This window comes from Oryctolagus cuniculus, chromosome 17, assembly GCF_964237555.1.
Source record: "Oryctolagus cuniculus chromosome 17, mOryCun1.1, whole genome shotgun sequence".
NCBI classification, from domain to species: Eukaryota; Metazoa; Chordata; class Mammalia; order Lagomorpha; family Leporidae; genus Oryctolagus; species Oryctolagus cuniculus.
The window spans coordinates 5,325,161-5,345,093 of record NC_091448.1 but is presented as its reverse complement, the minus strand read 5'-3'; the positions used below and the strand labels follow the sequence as shown (position 1 = coordinate 5,345,093).

Below are 19,933 nucleotides of genomic sequence, written 5' to 3'. Positions count from 1 at the left end.
TCAACAACTCACTCATGACCTGCCCTTCAACTTCCAGGAGGAAGCAGCCCCCCAGAGCGAACTGCCCAACGCCAAGCTTCTACAACCCAAGCGATCCTTCCCTCCCTGCGCTCAGTTAAAGAACACAGTGGGCGCCTGCTGTTTGAAGAAGGATGCCCACGTCCGTGCAGTGGAATCCACCTCGCACGTCCCAGTCGGCGTTATTTTCTCCTTTTCCCTGTATTTTCTTCCACTCTTGTATTAGCATAGGAAAAAAAAAAAAAAAAAGCCTGAATTCTATTATGCTACCACCGTATCTCCATTCCTGGCCAAACCGCTTGAGAAAGTGTCCAGGCCAGCTGTCCCTCCTCCCTCGCCTCCCACTCATGCTCGATCCGCCGCAATCTGGCGCTGCGGGCTCCTGCGCTCCCCCAGGTCGCCGCCAGGCCCTGCTGGAGCCAGTGCGCGTCCCGCTTGAACTCCCTGCGACTTCTTGGTAGGTCACACTTCCTCTCATCCTCCTCTGGCCTCAGCCCTCCCCCTCGCTGTTCCTTGGGGTTTGCTCTAGACCCTTTGCTGACTGTACTCCCTTTTCCCCGGGACAACTTCATCCCCTTCCGTTAACATCTGTCTGCTAATGGTGCTCAATTCTGTTATTTCTAGGTCAGATTTTTCCTTTAATTTCCAACCTGTACAGCCAGCCAACTTCTGAACGTCTCCATTTGGGTGTCCCAGGGACGCCTCAAAACTCAGCAGGCGACCACTAACACTCCTGGCTGGCGGGGCCTTCCCTGACCCGCCCTCTTCTTGGCCCGCCCTTCTTGCACTCAATGGCTCCCCTCGGTGACATTGCCCCGGGGCATCACACATTCAATCAATCTCTTGTTTATTCCATTTGTAAGTACCTACCAAATCCCTCCACTTCTCTTAGCCTCTGGCTCTGGGTGGAGCTGCATTTGGTGGGCTTTGGGTGGCCCTCTTTGGAGAGGAAGAGGCCGAAGACCATAAACTTAAGACAAACCAATCTAAGCAGGTTGATCAGAGGAGGCAAGGGAAGCCCAGCGCTGCTTAGTTCAGATCAACTGTTCCAGGGCTACTACAATGCCCTCCAAACTAGCTTTACATGTTAAGGTCCTGAGGCCCACGTTGTGGCATGGTAGGCTAAGCTTCTGCCTGCAGCGCCGGCATCCCATGTGGGTGCTGGTTCCTGTCCTGAATGCTCCTCCTCCAATCCAGCTCTCTGCTATGGCCTGGGAAAGCAGTAGAAGACGGCGCAAGTCCTTGGGCCCTTGTACCTACATGGGAGACCTGGAAGAAGCTCCTGGCTCCTGGCTCGGATCAGCACAGCTCCAGCCGTTGCAGTTATTTTGGAGTGAACCAGCGGATGGAAGAACTTTCTCTCTGTCTCCCCCTCTCTCTGTAACTTTACCTCTCAAATAAATAAATCTTAAAATATATGTATTTAAAGGTCCTGCCACTGGTGCCCGAATAGTTAAGTAAGTGAAAATCACCCAGGGTTGGGGCCGGCACTGTGGCATAGCAGGTAAAGCCGCCGCCTTCAGTGCTGGCATCCCATATGAGCACTGGTTTGAGCCCTGGCTGTTCCTCTTCTGATCCAGCTCTCTGCTGTGGCCTGGGAAGGCAGTGGAAGATGGCCCAAGTCCTTGGGCCCCTGCACCCACGTGGGAGACCTGGAGGAAGCTCCTGGCTCCTGGCTTCAGATCGGTGCAGCTCCAGCCGTTGCGGCCAATTTGGGAGTGAACCATCAGATGGAAAACCTCTCTCTCTTTCTGCCTCTCCTTCTCTCCCTGTGTAACTCTGACTTTCAAATAAATAAATAAATCTTTTTTAAAAAATCACTCAGGGTGCTAGTTTAAAACACAGTCTGAGGCCTCTTGGCAGTGTGGCTCTGGCACCTGCCTTTTAACAAGCATCCTAGTGATTTTTTTTAAAGATTTATTTATTTATTCAAAAGGCAGCGTTACTCAGAGGCAGAAGCAGATGGAAAGGTCTTCTACCTGCTGGTTCACTCCCCAAATGGCCATAATGTCCAGGAGCCAGGAGCTTCCTCCGGGTCCCCACATGGGTGCAGGGCCCCAAGGACTTGGGCCATCTTCTACTGCTTTCCCAGGCCTCAGCAGAGAGCTGGATTGGAAGTGGAGCAGCCAGGACTTGAACCGGTGCCCATATGGGATGCTGGCTTTACCCGCTACACCACAGCACCAAGGCAGTTACAAAGAAAGAGATGCTGCATCACTGGTTCACTCCCCCAAATGACCACAAGGCCGGGGCTGGGCCAAGCCAAAGCCAGGAACCAGGAGCTGCTTCTGGATCTCCTGTATGAGTGGCAGGGGCCCAAGTACTTGGGCTGTCCTCTGCTGCTTTCCCAGGCGCGTTATCAGGGAACTGGGTTGGAAGTGGAGCAGCTAGGACTCGAGCCAGTGCTGATACGGGTTGCTGGCCTTGCTGGTGCTACTTAACCTGCTGAGCCACGATGCCAGCCGCCCCCCGCCACCGCGGCCCCATGATTCTTAAGCATACTGAAGTTTGAAACAAACCTTTCTAAAATAGAACTGCCGGCACTCCCTGGTTCTGGGACAATCCTCTGCCTCACAGGATAAAGTCCAAATTTCTCAGGAGATCTAAAAAGCCCTTTGAGAGCTAATCTGTTTAACTCCCCTAGCCTCATTCCACCTCATTTCCTTCTTGAAGCCTCTGAGTTGATTACAATTTCTTGGGGTTCCCGAATGTGCTTGTTCTCCCTCAACTCCAAGGTTTTGTCCATTGCAGGTGCTGCAACACTTGTTGAATGATAGTGTGAAACTATCACAGTGTGTAAGTTCCCATGGCACTGGAGATGGGAGGAGCAGACACAGTCCCTGACTCCTGACTCCAATACCCCGTATTTGGGGTATTTGGGGTAGGGGTAAATCACAAGAAATGACAGAACGAAATCAGCAAATGCCAAACACCTGCCACAGATCAGGCATCGTGAGGTTTTACTAATGTTAGCTCATTTGCTACTTACTTAAACCTTTGACACTGGGCCTCAAAGGGGCTAGAAAGTAGTAGACCTGCTGTAATTCAAAGAAGAAATACACCAGCATTGTTCCAGGTAGTAAGACCCGGGAAGAGAGATGTCATCCTGTCCTTGAGGCTGTCCTAAATGCAGGTTTTCTGTTGCCACCACGTGCTTCCACAGCTTTGTGTCAGCCAGGTTGAGTCCGGCCACCGTTGTAGTGCAGTAGGTTAAGCTGCTGCTGGTGATGTTGGCATCTCCCATCACAGCACTGGTTCAAGTCTCTGCTGCTCTTTTCCCTATCCAGCTGCCTGCTAATGTACCTTGGAAAGCAATGGAAGATAGCACAAGTATTTGGGCTTCTGCCACCCACATGGGAATCCCGAATGGAGTTCGGGGCTGCTGGCTTCAACCTGGACCAGCCTCAGCCATTGTGGCCATTTGAAGTGTAAATCAACAGATGGAAAATCTCTCTGTCTCTTTGCCTTACAAATAAATACATTTTATTTCTTAAAAGAGAGGAGTGTCCTATGTTAAGCTTACTTTCAGTAATGTGTTGAGGTTGCCGATAGTCAAATGTTTGCTTTCATTGGTTTCTGGATGATGGATGAGCCTACAATATCCACTCCCCTCCCAAGTTGTTCTAAATAAAGCAGCACTTCATAGAAAAATCATATTCAAATGTGTCAGCAGTATATATATTGAAATATATAAACTGAAATTCTGTTCTGCTGGCCTCAGCCATCTACTAAAATCACACACTGAGAATCCTTTTCCAATTGTGAAAAGAAGAAATCCCCCAACATGCAGTTTCTCCCTCCCTCATTTTTTAGGGGTGGGGTAAGGGGCAGCTGTGTGTAGAAAAAGGATGCTTTTGAAAAAGAAAGTACAAGGAAAACACACAGGAAAGGTAACAGTGGCACTCATTAACCTGGTGATTATTATGTTTGGACTCTCGGTGCTAAATCCTTAATCCTCAGAAAACATCTATTATAATTATCACCACTTTACAGATGAGGAAAGTGAGAGAGAGAGTGGTTGGGCAACTTGGTCGCCCAGCTCGACATGGCAGAGCCAGTGTGGAACTCAGGCCTCTGACTCAGAGCCCAGTGCTTAATTTCTGAGAGGTGGCACAGAGATGACTGTGGAAGGATACAGAGAGAACACATGGAAAGGCAAAGGAAATCCTAGTCCAGGACCAGAGTACAAATTGTTCTGTCGCTTGCCTTTTCTGGCAGAAGGCAAGTTCCGTGAAAGCAGAGATCTGCCTTTCTTGTTCATGGTGTTTTTCCCAGCGTCTGCATGTTTCCTGGATCCTACTGGGTGAGTAAGGGAATGAATGAGGAAGGAATTGAGCAGTGAGTAGTTTTCATTTGTTCCTTATTTATTTGAAAGGCAGAGTTACAGAAAGAAAGAGGGGAGAAGAGCATGGAGAAGGGGAGGGGGAGAGAGAGAGATTGAAATACCTTTCATCTGATGATTCTCTCCCCAGATGGCCGGGGCTGGGCCAGGCCTAAGCCAGGAGACAGGAGATTCTTCCAGGTCTCCCGTGCGGACAAAGCACTTGGGCCATCTCCCACTGCTTTTCCAGGTGCATTAGCAGGGAACTGGATTGGAAATGGAGTAGCTGGTGCTCATATGGGAAACCAGTGTTGCAGGCAGCAGCTTAATCCAGTACGCCACAACACCAGCCCCATGAGTAGTTTTCACTATTAGGGCTTAACTGGAAACCTGGGCCAGAAAGGCCTACTTGCTCCAGGAACCTAATGAAATATCAATAATTGGTGTTAGAAGTAGAAAGTAAGAATGGGGTGAACAAGTTAGAATCTACTCCCCAAGGTCAGGTGCCAAAGAAAAATAACATCATTTCTTAGGTTTCTTTCTTTCTTTCTTTGAAAAGCAGAGCAACAGAGAGTCAAAGAGAAATATTTTCCATATGTTGATTCACTCCCCAAATGGTGGAAACACCCAAGCCTGGGTCATGCTGAAGCCAGAAGCAAAAAACTAAAGAACTCCATCCTTGGGCTGGTGCCGCGGCTCACTAGGTTAATCCTCCGCCTGTGGTGCCAGCACACCGGGTTCTAGTCCCGGTCGGGGCACCAGATTCTGTCCCGGTTGCCCCTCTTACAGGCCAGCTCTCTGATATGGCCCGGGAGTGCAGTGGAGGATGGACCAAGTCCTTGGGCCCTGCACCCACACTGGAGACCAGAAGCACCTGGCTCCTGCCTTTGGATTGGCGCGGTGTGTCGGCTGCCAGAGCGGCCATTGGGGAGTGAACCAACGGAAAAGGAAGGCCTTTCTCTCTCTCCTCTTTGTAACTCTACCTCTCAAATAAAATCTTAAAAAAAAAAAAAAAAAAAAAAAAAAAAAGAAGAAGAAGAACTCCATCCTGGTCTCCCACATAGTAGCAGGGGCCCAAGTACTTGGGCCATAATCCACTGCCTTCCCGGGCACATTAGCAAGAAGTTGGATTGGAAGCGGAGTGGCTAGGACTCAAACTGGCACCCCCGTTATGGGATGCTGCTCTGGTAAGCTGTAGTTTAATCCACTGTGTGACAATGGCATCACCAACATCATTTCTAAAAGGGGCAGAAGAACAGAACCGCAGAGTCTGTTTAGAGCTTTAGACCCTTGCCAAAAACCCCGAGAAACACATAAGACATTTATGATGCAGATGGCTAAATGGTGCATGCTATATGCCACCAAATTTCCTTCCAGCGGTAACAGAGTTGAGAACTTGAACTGTCTTCATGAATGCTGCAGTAGTCAATACTGAATTCCTCAACACTGCACGACACCGGCAGCAAAACAATGATGTTGTAGAAACCTTCCAACTTAACACTTTGGGTCACGGCAAACCAGTATCAGCAGTTGATGCAAAAAATCTGGGATACGGGTCTTTAAATGTGTCAGGTTGTAAGGAAATATTGTGTCACTTCACAATGTCATACATTCAGTGAACACTGATACACACATCGAATAAAACGTTAAATTCCCTCACTATTGATATACATATTGCACACACATCTTAGAGAGTGATCATTTGTGGGCAGTATCATTACATCTTTTTTTTTTTTAATATTTATTTATTTACTTGAGAGGCAGAGTTGCAGACAGAGAGAGGAAGAGAAAGGGCTTCCATCCAGTGTTTCACTCCCCAAATGGCAATAATGGCCGGAGCCCTGGGCCAATCCGAAGCCAGGAGCTTCTTCCAGGTCTCCCATGTGGGTACAAAGGCCTAAGCACTTGGACCATATCTACTGCTTTCCCAGGCCATCAGCAGGGAGCTGGATCAGAAATGGAGCAGCTGGCAGTAGAACCGGCAACCATATGGGATGCCAGTGCTGCAGGTGGCGGCTTTACCCACTATGCCACACTGCCAGCCCTATCTTTCATCTTTGTAGTCTCAGCAAATAATAGAGATTTGCGAGCTGGAGGTCAGTCAATATTCATGGACTTGTGGAGGCAGTGCTAACTTGGTCATACTTTTCGTGAGAATACCCAAAACTGCCTTCCAGCTAGGGTTCCGAATGCCCGTCCGTCACACAGCCTCTGTGTGGAGATGGCGATGGCAGGTCCTCCTAGCCCGTTATGCTCCAACTCCGCTCTGTCCATGGCCGTAAACACTGGAACGAGGTCCAGTCACTTGAGGCTGTTTTGTAAAATGAACACAAACAAAATAAGCTAAGCTACATTTTGCAGCATTTTGCCCAATACAGATGTTATCCTTCCTCCCCACGCTTCTGCTGGGATTGGTTACTGTCACTCCAGCGTGGGGGAGACAGAGTTGGAAGGATGGTTCTCAAAGGGTGGTTCCTTGGATAAAGAGACTTTACTTGGGAAATCTTTCTCTTTTTTTTAAAGAATTTTATTTATTTTGGGGTCTGCATTGTGGTATAGTGGGTAAAACAGCCATCTGAGACATCACATCCCATATGGGCCCTGGTTCATGGCCTGGGAAAGGTAGCAGAGGATGGCCCAAGTGTTTGGGCCCTTGCCACCCACATGGGAGATCTGGAAGAAACTCCTGGCTCCTGGCTTCCACCTGGTCCAGCTCTGGCTGTTGGGTCCATCTGGAGAGTGAACCAGCAGATGGAGGACCTCTCTCTCTCTCTCTCCCCCTCTCTATAACTCTGCCTTTCAGATATTTATTTATTTTATTTTTCAGGGATTTAGGCCATTTTCCACTGCTTTCCAGGTGCATTAGCAGGGAACTGGATCAGAAGTGGAGCAACCAGGACTCAAACTGGCAGAGGGTTGACCTACTGTGCTTCAACGGGAGCCACCTGGTTCGGGAAATCTTTAGAAATGCAAATATGCGGCCGGCGCCGCGGCTCACTAGGCTAATCCTCCACCTAGCGGCGCCGGCACACCGGGTTCTAGTCCTGGTCGGGGCGCCGGATTCTGTCCCGGTTGCCCCTCTTCCAGGCCAGCCCTCTGCTGTGGCCAGGGAGTGCAGTGGAGGATGGCCCAGGTGCTTGGGCCCTGCACCCCATGGGAGACCAGGAAAAGCACCTGGCTCCTGGCTCCTGCCATCGGATCAGCGCGGTGCGCCGGCCGCAGCGCGCCGGCCGCGGCGGCCATTGGAGGGTGAACCAACGGCAAAGGAAGACCTTTCTCTCTGTCTCTCTCTCTCACTGTCCACTCTGCCTGTAAAAAAAAAAAAAAAAAAAAAAAAATGCAAATATGCAGGCCCTGCCCCAGACCTACTGATTTAGAAGCTGTTTTTAAGGATTTATTTGTTTGACTCTCTCTGACTCTCCCTTCTCTGTCACTCTACCTTTCAAATCAATAAATCTTTTTTAAAAAGTTGGAAATTTTAGGGGACCGGCTCTGTGGCATAGCAGGTGAAGCCAACGTCTGCAGTGCTGGCATCCCACATGGGCAAAGGTTGAGTACCGGCTGCTGCACTTCTGATCCAGCTCTCTGCTGTGGCTTGGGAAAGCAGTAGAAGATATCCTTGGGCCCCTGCGCCCACGTGAGAGACCTGGAGGAGGCTCCTGGCTCCTGGCTTCGGATTGGTGCAGCTCCAGCTGATGTGGCCAACTGGGGAGTGAACCAGCAGATGGAAGACCTCTCTCTCTCTGCCTCTCCTCTCTCTGTGTAACTCTGACTTTCAAACAGAATAATAATTAAAAAAAAAAAAGTTAGACATTTTAAAACCTCTTGAAGGATTTTTCCATGTGCTTTTCATTCTTCATGTTTCTTTTTAAATAGCTAACAATATCTTTAAAATATTTATTTAGCTATGACTCTATGACTGGGCTCTCAATACAGATGATTTTGCCCCTAGTGGAAGTTAGCAATGTCTGAAGATATTTTTGGTTGTCACCACTGTTTTTTTTTTTTTTTTTAAGATTTATTTATTTGAAAGTCAGAGTTACACAGAGAAGGAGAGGCAGAGAGAGAGAGAGAGAGAGAGAGAAAGAAAGAGAGAGAGGTGTTTTCCATCCGCTGGTTCACTCCCCAAATGGCCGCAACTGCCAGAGCTATGCCGAGCTGAAGCCAGGAGCTAGGAGCTTCTTCCAGGTCTCCCACGTGGGTGCAGGGGCCCAAGGACTTGGGCCATCTTCTACTGCTTTTCCCAGGCCATGAACCGGGGCCCACAGCTGGGACTCAAACTGGCACCCATATGGGATGCTGGCACTGCATAGTGGCTTTACCCACTATGTCACAGTGCCGGCTCTAATTTTTTAACTTTTAAAAACGTGTTTGTGGGGCCAGAGCTGTGGCGCAGCAGGTGGGTTAACATCCTGGCTTGAGGCGTCAGCATCCCATATGGACAAAGGTTCAAGACCCTGTGGCTCCACTTCCAATCCAGCTCTCTGCTATGGCCTGGGAAAGCAGTGGAAGATGGCCCAAGTCCTTGGGCCTCTGCACCTGCATGGAAGACCCGGAAGAAGCTCCTGGCTCCTGGCTTCGGCTCGGCACAGCTCTAGCAGTTGCAGCCAATTGGGAAGTGAACCAGCAGATGGAAGACCTCTCTCTCTCTCTGCCTCTCCTCTCTCTAACACTGACTTTCAAATAAAATAAATAAATCTTTTTTTAAAAAAAGTATTTGTAGGCCGGCGCCGCGGCTCACTAGGCTAATCCTCCGCCTAGCGGCGCCGGCACACCGGGTTCTAGTCCCGGGCGGGGCGCCGCATTCTGTCCCAGTTGCCCCTCTTCCAGGCCAGCTCTCTGCTGTGGCCAGGAAGTGCAGTGGAGGATGGCCCAGGTGCTTGGGCCCTGCACCCCATGGGAGACCAGGAAAAGCACCTGGCTCCTGGCTCCTGCCATCGGATCAGCGCGGTGCGCCGGCCGCGGCGGCCATTGGAGGGTGAACCAACGGCAAAGGAAGACCTTTCTCTCTGTCTCTCTCTCTCACTGTCCACTCTGCCTGTCAAAAAAAAAAAAAAAAAAAAAAAAAAAAGTATTTGTTTGCTAGGCAGAGAGGAAGGAGCCAGAAAGATGGAGAAAGAGAGCTCCCACCCAACAAACAGTTCACAGCTCCAGTGTCCATGATGTCTCTGGTTTGGGCCTGTGCTGACGGGGATGCCAGGACCCAGGAACTGGGTAGCCCCATCCAAGTCCCCGTGTGGACGCCAGGATCCAAGCACTTGAGCCATTACTGCTGCCCCTCATGGTCTGGGCCAGCAAGAGGCGAGTCAGGAACCGAGGGGTGCAGAACCAGCTACTCCGACACGGGACGCAGGCGTCCTGACTGCCAGGGAAAACGCCTGCCCTACTTTGAAAATGTTATCTGCTACTCAGTGTTTAGTGTCTTTTTGGAAACAGTAGGCAGCTTTGAACCCCTTAGGTCAGGGGTGGGGAACACTGGCCTGTGGGCCGTGTAAAGCCCCTAAGTCACTTGGTCTGGGCCTGCCGAGGGCACCGGGCGTAGGACTTGAAGTTCAATAGGTGTGTAGCAGGCACTTTTGAAAAAAAAAAGTATTTATTTATTTGAATGCAGAGACCCAGAGAGGAGGGAGAGAGAGAGAATGCATCTTCCATCTGTTGGTTCACTCCCCAAACGGCAGCAATGGGCAGGGGCTGGGTCACGCTGAAGCGGGGAGCCAGGAGCTCCAGCTGGGTCCCCGACGTGGGTGCAGGGGCCCAAGGACTTCCGCTGCTTTTAGCAGGGAGCTGGATGGGAAGTGGAGCAGCCGGGACTCGAACCCGCGCTCCCCGACAAGGACACACAGCTGGGCGCCAGGACAGACTCCCAGTTCCGGCAGGGACAGGCGCGTTCGGCCCAGGGGACGCCCTGCTACAGCCTTTCGGGCCAGATTCCTCCCGCGCTGAGCTGCTTCCTAAGACTTCCAAGTCGCGAGTTTGAGTTCGCCCAGGTGGCCGAGGGGGAGCGGAGCCCGGCGCCACCGTCCCTCCATGTGTCACTCCGAAAACACCTGCTGCAGGTCACTGGAGCCCCTCTCTCCTGCGCCAGGGGCGTCACGGACGCGCGCGCCGCTTCGCACAGAACCAGCATCAACAGGCGTCCACTCCTCGCGGCCGGTTTAGACGCCATCAATTAGGTCCGCGCGCCTCTCGCGCTCCGGAGAGGCAATGGCGGCGACAGCTTCCTAACGTACGCCCTTTGGATCGCCGGGGCTCGGAGACGCTGTTGTGCGGACGCCACGCAGCGCAGACGGGGGAGCCAGGGCCGCCACCGTGGGCACTGACCCCGGCCACCGCCCGGCGACACCCACCCGAGTCCGCGCGTGCGCAGGCGCACTGCCGTCCGCCCCGCGGTCTCTCCCGCCGTCTCCGGGGGCCTTCTCTCTGCCCGGCGCGGGGCTGTCCGCGGCGCTGCCTGACCGGGCGAGATCACGCCTGTGACTATAGGCTGCCCTCGCGCTGTCCTTCCCGGACGCTCTGCGGAGGCAGTGAAGGAGGGACGCATGGCGAGGGCGGCACAGGGGTGGGTCGTGGCTGAGAGGCGAGGCCTCGGCGGCGCCGCGGGGTTGGGCGGCAGGCGCAGCCGGGGGCGCCCGGGCGGGGTCCTCTCTCGCGGCAGGCTCCTGAGCGGGAGGCCCGAGCGGAGGAGCGTGTCGGCGGCGCGGCGCTATGGAGGAGCTGGATGGCGAGCCGACAGTCACTGTAAGGGAGCCCGGGACTGGCCTGCTTGCGCTCGCCGCCCCGGGACGGCGTCCGCTGGGTCATCTCAAGCTTGTCAGCGCGGCTCCCTGCCGGCCGCGCGGTGCCCAGCCCCTTCCTCGGCTCCGTTAGGAACTAGGGTGCAGCCGTGCTGTCGCCGTCCCACCCCTCTTTTTGTCTCCCTGACCCTACTGCCTTCGCATTTCCTCGTGGGCACGAGACTGGGCTCGGGCTGAGCAGAGGAGCTGGGGCTTCCCTGTTTGTCCTGAGTTTCTGCCTGCTAGTCAGTGCTAGCCCGAAGTTTAGTGAACGTATTTATTCTCTCGGGGACACTGTTTTTAACATCGCTGTGCGTTCAGTTCCGCTTGGACTCTCGAGTGTGTCAGGTGCGGATGATCGGCGGTAAAGCAGTTCCTGGGCTCTGCACAGGAGAAGCCCGCCGGTCTCGCGGCCCGCGATCTTTTCCCTTCCTTGACAAGAGTCAGCCCGTGACGGGCTCGCAGAGTTCCGCGTGTCTGGGTACCCTTCAGTTCCACTCATTTTCACGAAAGGTTCTGGACCTATCCGGAGCGGAGCGACAGAGAGAGAGAGAGGTGTTCCGTGGCTGCAGCAGCCGGGTTCGGGCCAGGCGCGAGCCCGGGGCCAGAGCTCCATGCTGCTGTCCCGGAAGGGTAGCAGGGGCCCGAGCGTGCGGGCTGCGCTGGGAGGAGCCCAGGTTGGAACCCGGTTCTCAGATGTGGGCTGCGGCCTCCCAGGTGGCGGTGAAACCCGCTGTGGCCCTGCAGAGCACCCTGATGAGGGCCCTGCGTCTCGTCTGGAGTCTGTGCGTGTGGTCTTGGAAGCAGGCAGACTCCTACCGTGCTTGCTTCGGGTCTTACGCGTCTTGCTCTACTGTGTGGTTAATTTTCGAGTGCGTGTGGAACACTTGCCCTTTGCCGGCCTGCTCATCCGTCAAGATTTGGCTAATCCGACTCTCTCCCGTGTGCCTGTACCTTTGGCTTCTGTCTGCCTGCTGTTTATTGCTCTTTTTTTGGTTTGTTTGAAGATTTATTGATTCACTTGAAAGTCAGGGTTACACAGAGAGAGAAGGAGAGGCAGAGAGAGAGAGAGAGGTCTTCCATCCGCTGGTTCACTCCCCAGTGGCTGCAACAGCTGGAGCTGCGCTGGTCTGAAGCCAGGAGCCAGGAGCTTCCTCCAGGTCTCCCACGTGGGTGCAGGGGCCCAAGGACTTGGGCCATCTTCCACTGCTCTCCCAGGGGACAGCAGGGAGCTGGGTCGGACGTGGAGCATCCGGGACTCGAACTGGCGCCCATGTGGGATGCTGGCACTGCAGGCAGCGGCTTTACCTGCTAGGCCACAGCGCCGCCCCCTATTGCTCTTCTTGTAAACTGCCCGCATTTGGAGGGGAGAGGCTTTTTCACGTTGTGTTCTTAGAGCCCAGCATTGCTTAGTTGTTCAGGGATTGCGTTAGGTCTTCCTGAGGCCCGAACTCGCTTGTCTTGAGACTAGGCCGTCGCTAGCCGAGTTCTGTGCGGCAGGGTCTCTGTAGGCAGTGCGTGAAGATCCTAAAGCCCCTGCCCTTGTGAGCGCCGTCTGTTTACAGGGCAAGTGATGGCCATGTGAGAGGATCACTCAGGGACTGAGAAGTGTCGTTCAGGGAGAGTTGCTGGTAGCCTCAGTTGGGCTGTAGACGTGGTGATCAGACTCGGGCTCCTGTCAGGGGCGGCCAGGACTTACCGCTGGGTCAGACACAGGTGGGAAGGCCGGAGCCGGAGCTGGGGTCACTCCTGCCGGCTGGAGACTGGGTGAGGTTTGGAGGTAAGGGTGAGGTTTGGAGGTAAGGGTGAGCCTCAGGGTTTCCCTCCTGGCTGCTGATCTGGGTTAGCTTGTAAGTCGATTTGTGAAGCCGAGGCGCAAAGGGCTTGGTCTGTTTCGGGGATAATTGTCTGGAGGCGCCAGCATAGCTGTGCGCAGGAGTAACGATTGGAAGTTCCTGTTCTTCAGAATCAGTTCAATTACTTAAAGATTTTAGGGGCTTGGGGCCAGTGCTGTGGCACAGTGGGTTAAGCCTCTGTCTGCAAGGCCAGCATCCCATTTGGGCACCAGTTCAAATCCTGGCTGCTCCACTTCTGATCCAGCTCCCTGCTGATGCACCTGGGAAAGCAGCAGAAGGTGGCTCAAGCATCTGGGCCCGTGCACCCACGCGGGAAAAAGCTCTTGGCTTTGGCTGTTGCAGCCATTTGGAGAGTGAACTAGTGGATGGATGATCTCTCTGTCTCTGTCTCTCCCTCTCTATCTGTAACTCTGACTTTTCTTTTCCTCTCCTCTCCTTTTTTTCTTTTTAAGAGTTACACAGAGAAAGGAGAGGCAGAGAGAGAGAGGGAGTTCTTCCATCCGATGGTTCACTCCCCAAATGGCCACAGCACCTGGAGCTGAGCCGATCCGAAGCCAGGAGCTTCTTCCAGGTCTCCCACTTGGGTGCAGGGGCCCAAGGACTTGGGCCATCTTCCACTGCTTTCCCAGGCCATGGTAGAGAGCTGGATCGGAAGTGGAGCAGCCAGGACTCGAACCAGTGCCCATGTGGGATGCCGGCGCTTCAGGGCATTAACCTGCTGCATCACAGCGCCAGCCCCAACTCTGACTTTCAAATAAATATTTTTAAAAAAATTTGGGGGCTGGCATTGTGGCACAGCCTGTGACACCAGTGTCTCATGAGTGCCAGTGCAAGTCCTGGCTACTCTGCTTTCCATCCATCCTCTGCTGATGTGCCTGGGGAAGCAGCAGATGATGGCTGTGCCACCCACATTGGGAGACCCTAATGGAGTTTCAGGCTCTTGGCTTGACCTGGCCCAGCCCTGGCCATTGTGGCCATTTGGAGAGTGAACCAGGGCCTGCTGCCTGCAGTGGTGGCATCCCATGTAGGCACCAGTTCAAGTCCTGGCTGCTCCACTTCCCATCCAGCTCTCTGCTATGGCCTGGGAAAGCAGTAGAAGATGGCCCAAGTCCTTGGGCCCCTGCACCTGCGTGGAGACCCGGAAGAAACTCCTAGCTTGAGATTGGTGCAGCTCCAGCCGTTGGGGCATTCTGGAGAGTGAAGCAGCAGATGGAAAACTCTCTCTCTCTCTCTCTCTCTCTCTCTCTCTCTCCTTTCTCTCTCTGTGTATTCTTTTTTTTTTTTTTTTTGACAGAGTGGACAGTGAGAGAGAGAGACAGAGAGAAAGGTCTTCCTTTTTTTTTTTTGACAGGCAGAGTGGACAGTGAGAGAGAGAGACAGAGAGAAAGGTCTTCCTTTGCCGTTGGTTCACCCTCCAATGGCCGCTGCGGCCGGCGCACTGCACTGATCTGAAGCTAGGAGCCAGGTGCTTCTCCTGGTCTCCCATGGGGTGCAGGGCCCAAGCACGTGGGCCATCCTCCACTGCACTCCCTGGCCACAGCAGAGGGCTGGCCTGGAAGAGGGGCAACTGGGACAGAATCCAGCGCCCCGACCGGGACTAGAACCTGGTGTGCTGGCGCCGGAGGCAGAGGATTAGCCTATTGAGCTACAGCGCCGGCCTGTACTCTGACTTTCTAATAAGTAAGTCTTTAAAAAAAAAAAAAAAAAAAAAAAGAGTGAGCCAGCAGATTATGATCTGTCTTTGCTTCTCTCTTTGTAACTTTTTTTAAAAATATTTATTTATTTTATTTGAAAGTCAGTGTTACACAATGAGAGAAGGAGAGGCAGAGAGAGAGAGATGTGTCTTCCATCCGCTGGTTCACTCCCCATATGGCTGCCACGGCTGGAGCTACGCCAATCCGAAGCCAGGAGCCAGGAGCTGCCTCTGGGTCTCCCACGCGGTGCAGGGGCCCAAGGTCTTGGGCGTCTTCCACTGCCTTCCCAGGCCACAGCAGAGAGTGGAGCAGCCAGGCCTTGAACCGGTGCCTATGTGGGATGCCAGCACTGCAGGCGGCGGCACAGTGCCGGCCCCTGTAGCTCTTTTAAATGAGCAAGTCTGAAATATTTTTACCTTCCCTTGTTCTAAACTGTAGACCATTACAGTGTATGCACTGGTTAGGGTGCAACCTTTCTGCTCGTTGACACTTGAGAGATGGCGGCCTGGGTGAGGCGCCCACCAGGCTGCCTCGCATGTCCAGGTGCTGCTAGTGACGGAACAGAACGGGCCCATCTCAGATTAGCACTTCCTAACTCTCATGTCTGCTCATATCTGTGATTGTACTTGTAAGTCTTTGTAAATTTTTCTCTAATTTTTGTAGCAGCTTTATTTGTAATTGCCCGAAGTTGGAAGCAACAAAGATGTCTTTCAGTAAAGAGTGTCTGGTATAACCCGACAGTGGAATACCATTCCGTGCCAAAAGAAATGAACTATACGACGTGAGAAGACTTGGAGGAAGCGTAAATGCTTATTCCTAAGTGGGCCGGCATGTGGCTCTGCAGGTTAAGCTGTGCCTGCAAAGCGTGCATCCCAGCCCTGTCTGTTGTGGCCGACTGGGGGAGTGAACCAGTGGAAGGAAGATCTCTCTCTGTCTCTCCTCTTCTCTCTGTAACTTTGCCTTTTAAATAAATAAAAAATAAATCTTAAAAAAAAAAAAAAAGTCAGAACATCACACTGCTGAGTGAAAGGAGCCGATCTGAAAAGGCATCTGTGGTATGAGTCTGACATTCCGGGAGAGGAGGGCTGTGGAGACAGATAAAAGATCTTTGCTGGGACTTCAAAGTCATTTAGAAAATATATTTATTTGAAAGGCAGAATTCCAGAGAGGGAGAGACTCATCTTCCATCTGCTGACTCACTCCCCAGAGCCAAGAGCCAGGAACTCCAGGCAGGTCTCCCATGTGGGTGTCAGGGGCTCAAGTACCTGGGCCATCGTCTGCCACCTCCCAGGTACGTTAGCATGAAGCTGGATCGGAAGGAGTTGGGGTGGGGGCCGGCGATGTGGCCTAGCTTGTAAGACTGCCCCTGTGAGCCAGCATCGTATGTGGGCGCTGGTTCAGGTCCCGGCTGCTCCACTTCTGATCCAGCTCCCTGCTAATGTGCCTGGGAAGGCAGCAGACGATAATCTTAAGTTCTTGGGCCCCTGCGCTCATGTAGGAGACCCTGAAGAAGCTCCTGGCTTCCATCTGGCCCAGTCCTAGCCCTTGAGACCATCTAGGGAGTGAACCAGCAGATAAAAGATCTCTCTCTCTGGAAGTCTGCCTTTCAAATAAAAAATAAACCTTAAAAAAAAATATATGAGGTGGGACTTGATCCTAGGCACTCCTTAGGCTTCCTAAGAAGCAGCTTGATCCCATGTCCACCAACAAACACCAGCCCCTGCTTATACGTCATTTGAAAAGCAAAGGGGCCGGTGCTGTGGTGCAGCGGGTTAACGCCCTGGCCTGAAGCGCCAGCATCCCCTATGGGTGCCGATTCTAGTCCCGGCTGCTGCACTTCTGATCCAGCTCTCTGCTGTGGCCTGGGAGTGCAGTGGAAGATGGCCCAAGTCCTTGGGCCCTGCACCTGTGTGGGAGACCTGGAAGAGGCTCCTGGCTCCTAGCTTCAGGTCGGCTTAGCTCTGGCCATTGTGGCCATTGTAGCCTCTCTCTGTCTCTACCTCTCTCTGTAACTCTGCCTTTCAAATAAATAAAAATAAATTTTGAAAAAAGTAAAGCCTTCAGGGTGAGTAACAATTTTCTCATCCTGTTTTTTGATAGTTCGTTCCAGGTGTGAATTCTAAGAAGAAACAAATGTGTTTTGACTGGGGTCCGGGGGAGTTGCTGGTATGTGAAACCTCCTTCAACAATAAAGGTAGGCATTTGTTCTGTTTCTGGGTCCAGATGGTTTACCTTGGCATACTTGTTCATTTTCTATCCCCCTCCTTTTAACAAAAGATTATTTATTTGTTATTTGAAAGGCAGAGTTAGAGAGAGGAGAGGTCTTCCATCCGCGGGTTCACTCACCAGATGCCCACAACAGCCGGAGCCGGGCCAATCCGAAGCCAGGAGCTTCCTTCAGATCTGCTACCCGGGTGCAGGGGCCCAGGCACTTGGCCATTTTCCACTGCTTTCCCAGGCAATAGCAGAGAGCTAGATCAGAAGAGGAGCAGCCAGGACATGAACTGGTACCCATGTGGGATGCCAGCACTGCACACAGAGGCTTAAGCCTACTGTGCCATAGCGCTGGCCCCAATAAATAAATCTTAAAGCCGCTTGGAATGCCCACATTCACTAACAGAGTGTCTAGGTTTGCGTCCTGGTCCTGCTGCTGATCCAGCTTTTTACTAATCCGCACTGTGGGAGCCAGCAGGTGATGCTTCAAGTATTTGGGTCCTTACCACCCCTGTGGGAAACTAGGATTGAGTTCCAGACTCCTGGCTTCTCCCTGGCCAAGGAGGGAGCCAGCACATGGAAGATTTCTCTGTCTCTCTGCCTCTCAAGTAAAGAAATAAAATGTAAAAAAACACACACACACACACAAAAAAAAAGGAAAAGAAGGGAGGGCTTAGCCTAGTGATTAACGCGGTAGTTAGATGCTCACATCCCATGTCATGGTGTGTGTGTTTGATTCTCAGCTCCAGTTCCTCACTGATGTCTGGCTAATGCAGACCCTTGGAGTTGGCACAAGATGGTTCAGATGGTTGGGTTCCGGCCGCTCACAAGGGAGATCTGGAGTGAGCCTCTGGCTTTGGGCCTGGCCGCCGAGCGGGGCATGGACCAGCAGAGGGGAGTGCGCTTGTGCGCATGCTCTCCGAGTTTCCCTTCTTCTGTTTCGGTCTCGAAATAGATAAATTTTTAAAAAGATTTCCTTTATGTTAATAAGCCCTGCTGTCTTTGCCTTTTTCTTGTGCAGTGACCAGATTCCTTTCGTAGTTTCTCCCGCATTGTGGAGCTCTGCAGTCCCAGCGTGAGCGGAACGGTGCTTCTGTCCCAGATGGGGCTGGAGAGTGACAAGGCATCCTTGGCTTGGGCTGCGCCACGTCAGCTGTTGGCCATGGCTCTTCCCCTCCCCCAGTCCAGGCTCCAGTAGCAGGATGACACCGAAATCTTGACATTAGATTTGCTTTCTCCTTTCAAGAGAAAAATCTCAAGAAATGAAGAGATTTTCTTTCTTTCTTTCCTTTTTTTTTTTTTTTTTTTGATAGAGTGGACAGAGAGAGAGAGAGAGAGAGAGAAAGGTCTTCCTTTTGCCATTGGTTCGCCCTCCAATTGCCGCCGTGGCCGGCGCATCACGCTGATCCAATGGCAGGAGCCAGGTGCTTCTCCTGGTCTCCCATGGGGTGCAGGGCCCAAGCACCTGGGCCATCCTCCACTGCACTCCCTGGCCACAGCAGAGAGCTGGCCTGGAAGAGGGGCAACCGGGACAGAATCTGGCGCCCCGACCGGGACTAGAACCCGGTGTGCCAGCGCCACAAGGTGGAGGATTAGCCTAGTGAGCCACAGCGCCGGCCGAAATGCAGAGGTTTTCTTACAAATCATCCAAGTATGAGTTTCTTCTTTATAAAGATATGATTAAATTACTGAAAGGCTTATAATTTTGTCCCATTTTGTGGTGTGCAGTTGATGTACTTTTTTTCAAAAGATTTGTTTGAAAGAGCAACAGGGAAGTGGGAGAGACACTGCACATGTGCCAGTGAGTGCGCGTTCCCACCTGCTGGTTACGCCCCAGATGCCTACAGTGGCTGGACTGGACTGGACCAAAACTGGAGGCCAAGAACTCAATCCGTATCTCCCACGAGGAGAACCCCGTTATGTGAGCCCTCACTGCTGGCCCTCAGGGTTTGTGTTAGCAAGCAGCCAGCGTTAGGAGCTGGAGCTGGGGACAGAACCCAAGAACTCCCATGTGGGACTGCTTTATCTTTTCTTTGTTTGGAATATATAAGAAATTTCCACAAGTTTTTCGTTTATAGCTTATTATAAAACCTTTTCCTTGTTATTTTTGGAAAATTTCATCAAATTTCTTTGTTTTCGGGAAATAGTATAAAGTAACAAGTGATTTTGCAGTAATTTAAATTTTTTTTAATTAATTTATTTTATTTGAAAGTCAGAGTTACACATATAAGGAGAGGCAGAGAGAGAGGTCTTCCACCCACTGGTTCACTCCCTAATTGGCCACAATGGTCAGAGCTGCACCGATCCAAAGTCAGGAGCTTCTTCCAGGTCTCCCACGTGGGTGCAGGGGCCCAAGGACTTGGGCCATCTTCTGCTGCTTTCCCGGGCCATAGCAGAGAGCTGGATGGGAAGTGGAGCAGCCAGGAATTGAACCGGCGCCCATATGGGATGCTGGCACTGCAGGTGGTGGGTTTACCTGCTACGCCACAGCACTGGCCCCTTAGATTTTTTTTTTTTTACTGTGTTTTGCATAGAGTGACATTAAGTGTGCTTGTTGTTTCTTAGTATCTCAGTTGATGGAGACAAAAAATAGTTCCAAAATGTGCCAGTGAATTGAGAAGTAAAATCTGAAAATAAATATTTGTGTTTAAAAATTAACATGTGGGCATGGGGCCGATGCTGTGGCATAGCTGGTAAAGCCACAGCCTGCAGTGCTGGCATCCCATATGGGTACTGGTTTGAGTTTCTGCTGTTCCCCTTCCAGTCCAGCTCCCTGCTGATGTGCCTGGGAAAGCACTAGAAGATGGTCCAGGTCCTTGGGCCTCTTCAACCACGTGGGAGACCTGGAGGGAGCTCCCGGGTCTTGGTTTCAGATAGGCCCAGCTTCAGCCATTGCAGTCTTTTGGGGGAATGAACCAGAGGATGAAAGACCTCTCTGCCTCTCTGTAACTCTGCCTTTCAGATAAATAAATGTATTTTTTTTAATAAATGTATCGGCAGGCATTCAGCCTAGCAGTTGAGGTACTGGTTAGGATGCCTGCATTCCATATCAGAGTG

The 19,933-nt window shown here is 52.1% G+C and overlaps 1 protein-coding gene and 1 long non-coding RNA gene across 10 annotated transcripts in view; both read left to right on the top strand.

Annotated features, from left to right (window-relative positions):
- The window catches only part of LOC127488578 (uncharacterized), a 46,570-nt gene extending 45,084 nt beyond the window's left edge, over nucleotides 1–1,486 (top strand). For both annotated transcript variants that reach the window (XR_011383365.1, XR_011383366.1), the window contains exon 4: nucleotides 38–1,486. This is a non-coding gene — a long non-coding RNA (uncharacterized lncRNA). The remainder of the gene's footprint in view (nucleotides 1–37) is intronic.
- Nucleotides 1,487–10,063: 8,577 nt separating this feature from the next.
- The window catches only part of NUP85 (nucleoporin 85), a 34,709-nt gene continuing 24,839 nt past the window's right edge, over nucleotides 10,064–19,933 (top strand). For 2 of the 8 annotated variants that reach the window (XR_011383358.1, XM_002722945.5), the window contains exons 1-2: nucleotides 10,920–11,077; nucleotides 16,763–16,856. Coding sequence is in view for 4 of the 8 variants with exons in the window: in XM_002722945.5 (XP_002722991.1) it covers nucleotides 11,045–11,077; nucleotides 16,763–16,856 (127 nt within the window). In the remaining 4 variants the exon portion in view is untranslated. Of the gene's footprint in view, nucleotides 10,566–10,879; nucleotides 10,899–10,919; nucleotides 11,461–16,762; nucleotides 16,857–19,933 lie in introns of those variants that run through there. The other 6 variants (XM_051838395.2, XM_070060320.1, XM_070060321.1 and 3 more) reach the window with 6 other exon arrangements.